At 40.1% G+C, this 10,765-nt stretch overlaps 1 protein-coding gene across 4 annotated transcripts in view; it reads left to right on the top strand.

Moving 5' to 3' along the window:
* PRDM16 (PR/SET domain 16) overlaps window positions 1-10,765 on the top strand; it is a 527,338-nt gene that overhangs the window by 455,125 nt on the left and 61,448 nt on the right. The window contains exon 1 of one of the 4 annotated variants that reach the window (XM_019511657.1): window positions 9,627-9,842. The exons of the other annotated variants lie outside the window; for them this stretch is intronic. Coding sequence (XP_019367202.1) covers window positions 9,747-9,842 — 96 coding nt within the window. The 5' untranslated portion in view covers window positions 9,627-9,746. Of the gene's footprint in view, window positions 1-9,626; window positions 9,843-10,765 lie in introns of those variants that run through there. 4 annotated transcript variants of the gene reach the window in all.

Below are 10,765 nucleotides of genomic sequence, written 5' to 3'. Positions count from 1 at the left end.
GGGGGGACCTGGTGACTGTCTATAAACTCTCTAGGGGGGACCAGAAGGGTTTAGGGGAGACACTGTTTCCCCTAGCGCCCCCTGGCATGACAAGGAACAATGGACACAAATTATTAGAGAGTAGATTTAGAATAGACATCCGCAAGAACTACTTCACAGTTAGGGCGGCTAGGAGCTGGAACCAACTTCCTAGGGAAGTGGTGCTGGCACCTACCCTGGGGATGTTTAAGAAGAGGCTTGATGACTACCTGGCTGCACTCATTCGAGTCCAGTCTTTTTCTCCCGCCCAGGCGGGGGTCGGACTTGAAGATCTACAAGGTCCCTTCCGACCCGACTTCTATGATTCTATGATTCTATGAATTCCCTCTGTAGGTAAGCTGTAAGAAAAAGTATCAGGTAGAAAATAACACCAGAAGAATGAATTAATAGCAGAGTTCTTAAAGTGAGTTGTTGTTTTTCTGAGGTGACTGCCTCCAGGAGCAGACTGATGCTACACTGGGATCTGAGCAGAATTTAGGCAATTTACAGTCCTGTTTTTAGGTTACACTGGGCATGTCTACACGAGGTGCATACTACACAGTAGCCTGATAACACTGCGCAGTAGTGTGCCAATCAAACAGCGTGCTAGTATGCCACTGTGCAGTGTTATTAGGCTACTGTGCAGTAGACCTATGTAAAGCGGCTAGTATTCGCTTCGGATTCGGCTGATTCGGGGGACAGAGATTCAATTTGGTGATTTAAATCACTTCACTGTCCTGAATCGGTTCGGCTGAATCCAAATCAACCGAATTTCCGAATCACAGAGGCCCCATCCCCTGCCCGCTCTCAATGGCTGCCCTGCCCACCCCAGCTCCCGGCTCTTTGAAACCCACCCCCCACGCACACACACACTCACTGGCTCCTGCTGGCTAGAGAGGCAATCCCCACTATCCCCCACTGGCCCATGCCCCCAGAAGCGCCAAGACCTCTGCAGCAGCAAGGGAGTGTAGGGTTTCTATTTTGTTTTGTTTTTTCTTAAAGGGCCAGAGCTGGGGCGGGCAGGGCAGCCATGGGGGGGCTGGGGGTTTGGGGGCTTGTGCCAGAGCCCCCCATGTGTCGTGGGGCAGTGGGGGGCAGCAGGGATCACCCCCCAGGCAGCCAGCACTCACTGAGTGGGGGCTTTTTTAAAAAGAGCTGGGAGCTGGGGCCAGGTGGGGTATCCATGGGGGGGTGCTGGGAGAGCGGGCAGGGGTTAGGGGGTGCTTGGGGGGCTGGGAGAGCAGGCAGGGTATGGGGCCTGGCAGGGATCCCCCCATGGTCCCTTCCCCGCTCCTCCAGTCTCCCCTGCCCCACCCTCTACTCACCAGCTCAGACTCCAGGTCCAGGTCCCTGCTGCAGTGGGCGGGGACTGCCTGAATCATTGAAGCGCTCCGAATCTTTTCCAAATTGATTCAGAGGAGCTTTGAATTGATTCCGACTTTTTCATTGAACCCCTGATTCAATTCAGATTTGGAAACTTGGCCACGAATTGGGCAGAATCTCCTCCAAATCGAATTAGCACCTGAAGCTTTGCACAGCCCTACTGGGCAGTAAGCAACAGAAGAAAACCATGCACCACTGCTACTGTGCAGTAGCACGAGTAACTATGCATTTAATTAGTACTTGGTTAACCTAAACTTAATGCTCAGTAACTAGGGCACGTTAATGAATGTGTAGACACACCCACAATGTAGGGAAACATTGAAAGGATGGTGAAATGTTGCTGGTGCCATTTAATTTTCAAGATATCACGTATCCCCTTTCAAGAGTTGCAATTTGCTTTTGTTTACTTGTTTCTGTCCCTGGCCCCCTTCAGCCGGGTGAGTGTTGGTCGTGGCACAGTCGTGGGGATGTTAACTCTGCTTTGTGTGCAAGTCAAGAAAATGACGCATATTTTCTTACCACGCTTGCTGCACATGATGTAAGAGGAACATAATTATGGGTGGCAGATTATCTCTAGGTTTTTTCCGAACCCATGACAAAGGGTAATATGCCCCAGTCCAGAGTTGTGATCGGTGTTTGTGTCTATACTTTGGCAGGTTTTATATAGCAGCCACATTCTGGCTGAATCAAAGTGGCTGAGTGGGACATTCATTCAGTAGCTCTGCTGCTGATGTCAATAAAATGATCTTTTTAAGAGAGCTGGAATGGTGGGAATCTACTGGCCCAAAGACCTCTCCTCTAGTGGGAGAAAACTGCAGAGCATCAACAGCAAGCATGAAACCTGGATTCTGTGGTTAAAACAAAAAATAAATGAATGGAGATCAATGTTGGTATTTCATCGTGGCCTGAACAGTAGAAAGTGCACACTGTATGCTGACAGTGATGGATAGAGAGTCTGCTCCAAGCTGTGAACTAAGTTTTTGTCAGTATTTAAGTGTTGGGGGTGGGGGAAATGGTTCGGAGGACCGTTGAGAAAAGAATAGAAACTTAATAGGCATGTGATGGAGATGCCTGTAGCGTGTTCTCCTTGGGGAGGGGATATTACATGGAATTAATATGATTCTGATAATGATAGTCCCAGAGGCTCAATAATCTTCGCCCCTAGACAGATGACAGGGTGTTGTGAGGATTAATTAGCTAATGTTTGTAAAGCTCTTTGAAGATTAAAAAAAAAAAGAATCGGTTTCAAGAAGAAGGAATTGAGCTGGAAATTCAGCAAGCCTCCAATGGAGTGAAATTTAGGTCCAAGGTGCTGGCTCAGGCCTGTCCCTAATGAGATGAGCATTACTAATACCGTTGCTGCCTAGCAGTGCAGGGACATTTAGATGGCTGGGAGGGAAAAAATATTTCTGAAGTGCATGTGACAGAAGAAGGCATTGAAAGAAGCTGTCATCTATAAATGGAAGCCAAATTATTGATTGGGTCTGAATGCAAAATAGTGAGTAAGAAACCAATTCATGTCAAATGAGAAGTGACCTCAGCTTTCACCCAAAGCTCAACCCAGCCTGACCCCAGACTTGTCAAAGACTGAAATTTTTCAGCCAACTTTCTCCTCATTTATATTTTAATATGCTTGTGCATACCTTGGTTGTGGAGAGCACTGGAAATGGAAAAAGTCAAAATACTGTGAATTTCTGGACAAACATGAACTGGATAAGCTTTGAGTAAACACATTCAAACTTGGGTTCCTTATGGAAAATGAACTGCTGTATGTTTTGGAACCCTTCCACCATTATTCACAAGTCATTTTGTGATCAAATAACCCAGAGCCCTGATATTTATCATGCGCTCCGTGTCTTACATCACAAACTTTGTGACACTTTATGACACATGGAGCTGCAGGGGTCATTACCTTTCCCCTTACCTTTTACCTAAGTCCTTTTATAGTCATTCATTCCTGGCAGAATGTACTGGTCTGCAGGCAGAGTGAAAACGACCTGTGAATTCTTCTCTGTGCATCCCACAGATTATATAGTTCAGCCTATTACACTAAATTCTATCTTTGGAGATTCCCAGATGCAACCATACATACCATCTAAAACCTTCTGACATCACCACATATGCTTGTAGCCCTTTCTCCAGGTAGTTCTGTTCACTTTGCTTTAGCAAAGAAATTTTGCCCAGTGGGTTACTCAAGTGACCCTACTTAACTAACACTTGGCACTGCCAGGCAGGGAAGTCACCAGGAATTTGAAATTATTTCTATTATTCCAGTGAATGAACCAGTGACAAAAGCAGTAGAAAACACCAACACCCCAGAAGGATTGTTAGAAGAGCATGAGCCATCTTCTAAGTCTGAGATCTTTGCAAAAAATATTTTTGATTAAAAAACTGAGTGTACAGTTATGTCAATTTGACATTAATCCACATGCTTTTTGCTTGAAACATTAAACCTTAGGCTGCTGGATTTTTCCAAGCTGGCCACATCAATGCTTAAGTTTAAGAGCCACATTTTGCCAACAGTTACAAGGCTAAGTGGTTATTCATATTGTATTTTATTTTAAGACCAATTAATTGCATTTTTCCCTTCATCTAGAAATTGCCTTTCTCTCCCTCCATTTAGAGCTTTTTAGTTCTGTGTTGTTTCAGTTAATATAATAGTACAACTAGAAGAAACAGCTGTGTGGCGCTCTCACCAGGCTTGGTTTTTTTACCTTCTAGTTCATTGCAGCCATATATTGTGCAATTGCTTTGTTGTAAACTCAGCTAACATACAGTTAAAAAAAGACAGAAAGAGTAGCAAAATGGGCATTCAAAAGTAGAGGAATTAAAAGGACCCAGACTATAACTAGACAGTAGGCATATCAAAGGGTTTTCTCCCGTCAGCTTCTTTCCTGAAGCACTGAAGACTCTCAGGTCAAGCCAGCTGGTAGGAATAAAAGGTCCAGTGTACAAAATGCAGGAGACAGTGGTGATTGATAACCAGAAGCGCCAGACACTTTAGTGGAGGAGGGGGAAAAAATCATAGGCATAACAACATCAAGGTCAGGATGTACTTTTTCCTAAGCAGCTGATTATGACAGTCCGGGTTCACTGGAATAGCACCAATATTTAGTGTAATTAGTAGTGCATAGGGATTCTTATAGACTTCAGCATTATTATTTTCAATTTTAATAATTGCAGGGGCAGCTGTGTAGCTTTGCCGGTGCTGGATTTGTATTATTAACTCCCACCATGTGTTCCTCCATACCACTGTAAACACAAAACCAAACCACAACTTTCTTTTCTTGGAAAAATTCTAGCTTTTGACAGTATCTGACACTGATCCTTTTTGATGCAATTGCCAATGTATCTTCTGGTTTGAAGCGCTTCAAAAGGTAGAGACAGCTTGGATTTGGGCCTGAAGTTATTTGAATGCTAAGAAAAATAAAAGCATTATGAGAACAAAGTGAAATAGAAAAGAAAAATCTCTCCCGTCTCCTCCCACACCCTCCCCCTCCAAGTTCTGAAATATTAGTCTCAGAGGGAATATGTCTATAGGCCAATACCAGTTCCCATTGAATTCAGTGAGAGTAGATTGAAAATTTGCAACTAGCCAAAGCTGTCTTTTGGATCAGATAGGAATTCATACTTGAAGCTTTTACTCCATTAAGGTCCATAGACCTGAATGATTACCAGATAGCAAAACCCAGGTTTAGGAATTTCTAATCTCACTCATTAGAACTCCAAGATAATGAAGTACACACTCAGCTTTTTCAAGTGCATATTAAGTGTTACTGTGGCTAGTTGTGGTGCCTACAGTTTGATCGTGGAAAAAAATCACATCTTATGCCTTATTTTCCCTTTTTTATTGCTCTTTGTATTAAACTGCTTTTTCACATACTTCTCAACAGAAGTAATTATATGCATGTGAGCAGTTTCACTGAACTCAAGAGTATTGAAATGGATTACACACATTCATATGTCTGTAGGATAGGGGCCACATGGTTGTAGAAACATTGATCCTCTCTTGTTCTCTTGTAATCTATAGTTAGCCTATCAAATTCACAGCTAAACTTAAATGGTTTTCTTAATCACAAAAAAACTATGCATAAGGCTGTGATTTTAGGCACTGTGCATGCCTCAAGCATCCTGTTGATGTGAAGGGAGGGTGCTTAGCATCTTATAGGATCATGCCCTAAATCCTCAAATCCAAGGTAATTTTTCAGATTATGCTTTGCCAGTTTCTACCTGGCACTTCTATGTTAACTTCTTTTTGCTGTGGTGCATGTTCCTAGAGAGACTCTGCATAGACAGGTCAAGGTGTAGCCACCACACCCATGCAGTAGGCACAAAACGATTAATCCTTTTTTCTTTAAACATGTAAAGAAAACGAGTTTTGTTCTAAAAGAAGACAAAATAGTAAACATCATTGTGCTGATGCGAGTCAGGATAAGCTTTTAATCAAAAACATCTGCTTTCCAGCAAAAATAATGTATGTTTACATAGGGACCCGGCCCTTTACACTCTTATTTGTACATCAATAGGACTACGTTCGGATCTCTTGTCTTCATGTAAATCAGGAACAACCCCAGTCACATCTATAGAATTATTCTGGATTTTTAGTGGCATCACTCGGAGCAGACTGTGGGCCTCTAAGTATTTTTGAACCTGTAAAAAATGTTGCCTCTTTTCAAATACATCAGTTGTAACATTTTATTCCTCAGTTCCGATTTTTAAGCTACTTTCAAATGTAAATAAATCTGAGCGTGACATTTTTGTAAACTAATTTTTACGAAGCCAAAAAGGGACAAAAAGATTGGAGGAATGCTATTGACTGAAATCAGAGGTTTCCCTCCGTGAATTCTTTAATTAAAATGATCTATTCAAAATATCTGAAAATCAAATTAACATTTTATTTTGGTTTTATCTTATTTTCCTTTTATTCCTGCTGCCTTCAAAGGATTGGTTTATCAGCAGTTCTTTACTGTGCATCTTTTGTAGTTAGCAAAGATGGGAAATACTTTGCAAACATTTAAATAGAATAGTACACAATTAGTTTGTTTCCCATTACACTGTTTTCAGTAACAGCTCTTGTTTTTATGTCTATGACATTCTCTTATTATTTGAAAAAACAAGCATCAGCAGTTAGTAACAATACTGGTGGTAACATAAGACCCCATTTTCATCCTATAGCAAAAATACATATATTTTTTCATAACCTACCCAATGCACTTAAGTTTCTAGACACATAATAGACTGTCCTAAGAAAGGCAAATAAAATGGCAACAGGGCTTAGCAGAAACAAAAAGGAGGTTACTTCAAAGCAGGGAAACATCCCAGCCCCGGCAAAACGTGCAATTGCAGTCTGTTTAGAAAGATATGGGGCCAGCTCCTGAGCAACTTACTCAGTCTTGAGTCAGGCACATGCGCACAGAAGTGTGCATATAGATCTGACTTGGTCCTTAGATCAAGAGTCCTTAGAAGTATTTTTAGTACTATTTATCAAATTTCTAACACAGCTAGCTACATGCAAGGGGAAAAAACCCAACAGTAGTAATTCTCAGTTTAAATTGTCTTTGATTGTGTACATCACTTATATGGCATACTGATGCAGTTAGCGGGCACACTTTTTGATCTTTCACTGAGTACTGCAGCTGGTTTCTCTGTTTGCTAATGTGCTCCCATCTTAAACTAGGAAAGTGCTACCACAGTGAAGCTAAAGTAAATAGCAGGCATCATTCATACAACAGGTAAACATACTGTTTCTATGAAAGGTACTTGAATAATGAGGTAGCAGTGGAACAGGCTTTGCTGAGTCCACATGCTTCATCTTCGTCCCTTGCATGGCTGTTGGAAACAGTTAGACAATTGCCAGATTGTTTTTAAATGCATCTGCCGGCCTCAAGAACATTTTTTTCCATTGAAACAGTGCATGGTTGTCGAGTACTTTGTGACATGGTGTTAGTGAGATGACTTAGAAAATGATCAGACGGTGGTTCTACGTAACAGATAATTTTCAGTTTTTGTCCTAAGTAGTTTGTAATATGCTGCAGAGTATTGTGACCCGAGCAAGGACTTTCCTAGATATCACCAGCACCAGGCAAACTCCCTTTGAAATGGCTTGAGAAACACCAAACTTGTGGATCAGGCTCAAATTGAATGTCGATCCTTCTTTTTTTGTTAATGCTCCATATCTACTCATACGAGGAAAATATTAGCAAATCCAGAAGCCAAAACAGGAATGTAACATTTTCAAATCTGTGGCAGAACATTTAACTATTTTTTTTTATTTCCTTCCCTGCTAAAATAATATCAAATGACCATTAATGTGCTTGGTGCTTGCATATTTTAATGGGTTCTTTTCTTCTCTAGCAGGAAAAAAAAGAAAAAATCATAACATTTTAATGAAAATACAGCACACAAAAGATTTTTAAAGATGTAATCCTTTTTTTATGGACTATTTAATCTGATGTTTTTCAGTGCACACAGCAAACAAAAGGAAAGGGGTTTTAAACACAGCAGTAGTTTTAATTAATTCAGAACTTCAGTAGCAAAATTGCAAGATGAAGTTAATTATTATAATGAAGCATTTGATAAAATGAATGCGACTCCAGCAGAATGCAACTTTTATTCAAAGTAATTAATCAAGCTTACATTACCTTTCTTGATTGTTTGCTACTGAAATATGTTTACCTGCAACATGCTGCTGCTTATTCTGAGAAGACAACAGAAAGGGAACAACCAAATGATGCTATTTTATTGAAACAGTTTTAATGACAGCTATTGCTATTGTAGCTTAAAATATATAGGGCCAAAACTATGCCCTGCTGAACACAATGGAAATGTTGCCCATTAACTACAATGCAACAGGATTTCTCTTGTGATTTTTGATCATCTGCTTTTTATAGTCGCATGTAATCTCCAAGATTTTTCTCTGTTTATCAGTATTGGGATTATTGGCTCAAAGCAGTGTGTTCCTTAGTAGGTATCTTGTGTTTCAGACTTGTTCTAAGTTCTCTTATGTAGAAGTGTTTTGGGGATTTTTCTGGGCGAAGGCCTAAAGCTCTTTCTCAGATAATTCTTCCTCTGGTAACACTCCCATTGGTTTCATTTGTAGTCTTGTCTGAGAATGGATTGGTCTAAAAACAGAGTCAGGTGTCCAGGATTTGGCTCATTGTGTCTGTTGTACATGACAGGAAAGAAGCAAACATGATCTGAAAATAAAAAACAGACTACTTGAAAAAGCAGCTTTTCAAATCACTTGTAGTTTTTCTCTGGAACCTATTAAGAATGCAAATGACTGTGGTTTGTAGAAAATAATGAAGCATATTCTGTCAGGAATATGTTCGCTTTCTTTTTGTGTTCTATGTATTTAAAAACAATGCCATTTTGCATTTCTGTAACACCTTTCAATCAAGGATCTCAAAACACTTTACAGAGAAAGGCTCTTGACCCTTCAGTGAGGGCTGCACAGGCTGACTCGGGAGAGGGCGAGGGGGGCAAGCATGCACGATAATGTTAACTTTCAGAATCGGGCTGTTGTAGCTCTGATGAAGTAATTAATTTCAATCAAATCAGCAAAAATCTTTACCAGAGTGTGGTAGCATTTGCAGGCCAGCTAAATATGAAACGTGAAAAGGTGGGGCACTCTTCACTAGGGGATGTCCCATAAATCATTGAAAACTGGATTAGATTTTTCCTATTCACTCTTTGGCGTCATGTCCACGTTACTGAAGCAAGGCACAAATTAAACAGCAGAATTTAAAAACCTTTCGTGTCAGAACATGCTCATCTGCTGTACATGTGATATTAATTCTTAATCCAGCTCAAATTAAATTATAAAATAAATCATTTTTAAAGGCCCACGAGAATAATTAGGAAAATCAGATAATTTGCATTGATAATATATACTAATGATGGAAACTGTTATTTTTGTCTTTTCTGAAACGCTTAGATTTATCCTGTTATGTTTATCGACATAATAAGGATTGTTATTGTATTTCAATAACAAGTTTTCTAATCTCAGGCGTTATAATGAAGAAAGAGCTGCAAAAATAAAAGCTTCAGCCTGTTAAAAACTTGGACTGCTGGTTGTATAACCCAAACTTCCTTTTCCTTTGATTTGTAGCACTGTTGTAGTCTCTATTACATACATAATATAGGGAGGTCTCCAGAGAGACCAGTCCTCACTGATAAGATTAGGGGGAGTGTCTGAGGCTCGGAGTTTAGATAATCGAGAGAGGATCACTAAAGAAACCCCTCTACAAGAGAGATGCACAGAATGAGAATGCAGTAGCCAGGGTAGTCCTTCAGGAGCTGTCACCAGGCCTGCAGTACCAGCTGCCTCTCTCCAAGTACAGAGGATGGTTTTTGCCATCAACTCCACTGGGATAGTTTACTGGAAAGATTTAAATTTAACTCAGGTCTCTGAATTGCTGCACCTTACCCAGAGAAAACAGGTCAGACATCTCATGTACTTCTTTTTTTTTTCTTTTTCTTCCTCTGCTCCATTCTTTTATCATTTAATGTTTTTTGGTTGCTTGGGGTTTTTTTGTTCACTTGGTTAGTTGATTTTTGGTGCTTTTGCTTGGGGTCAGGTCTTTTCGATTTGCAGAGTGGTGTGAAAATAATTGCAACGTTCAAGGTAAGTTAAAACTATCCAAGAGTGTTGGTGCTTTCTCCAATTATAGATACCTCATTCCATGTGCATAGTCCTAAACTGGTTAAAAAAAAGAAAAAGATGAAAATGGCCTTAAAACAACTGTTTAATGAAGAGCAGTGAGTGAGAGGTAGGGATGAAGAGCAGGGCTAGCAGCTTTTGGATAATTTGTAAATTCATTTTAGTTGGTAAAGACTGCCCCCTAATGGAAAATCCCAGAAGCTGTAATATAAACTACCTAAGAAGAGGTTAAGATACTTTGGTATGCCATTTAAAGGATATAAATACTATAAAAGTCAATTAAAAAAACTAATTGCTTGCTCTTTATCACTCGTGGTTAAAACAACATATTTTTCAAGAAAGGCATACATAATATTAGTTGAATGATCAAAATGTGTTGAATGGAACCTTTATCCATGAATGCTACTTATGACTGCAGATAATGTGCGAGGAAATCTTACTGAAATAGAGTGATAAGGCTGAGAGTTATGTACTTGGCAAATACATTTGCCCAATTTGTTCTCTTTTTTTTTTTTAAACATGGAAAAATATTAATTCAAGTTTATCTCTGGATCTGACACTTTGGGTCAAGTCCTTTCTCAGGCACATATCTCTCATTAGTTCAGGGGTAGACAGCCAAGTCCCAAATGTGTCCTTTAGCAATTATTTCATTTCCATGTAAAGCAGAGGTGGTGCCAACTCAAAAAAAAGCCATAACACAGA

Source organism: Gavialis gangeticus, unplaced genomic scaffold, assembly GCF_001723915.1.
Source record: "Gavialis gangeticus isolate Ggan-Ray unplaced genomic scaffold, GavGan_comp1, whole genome shotgun sequence".
In the NCBI taxonomy this organism is placed as follows: Eukaryota; Metazoa; Chordata; order Crocodylia; family Gavialidae; genus Gavialis; species Gavialis gangeticus.
Note: the sequence above shows the minus strand (reverse complement) of the source record. Positions and strands in the feature narration are given on the sequence as shown.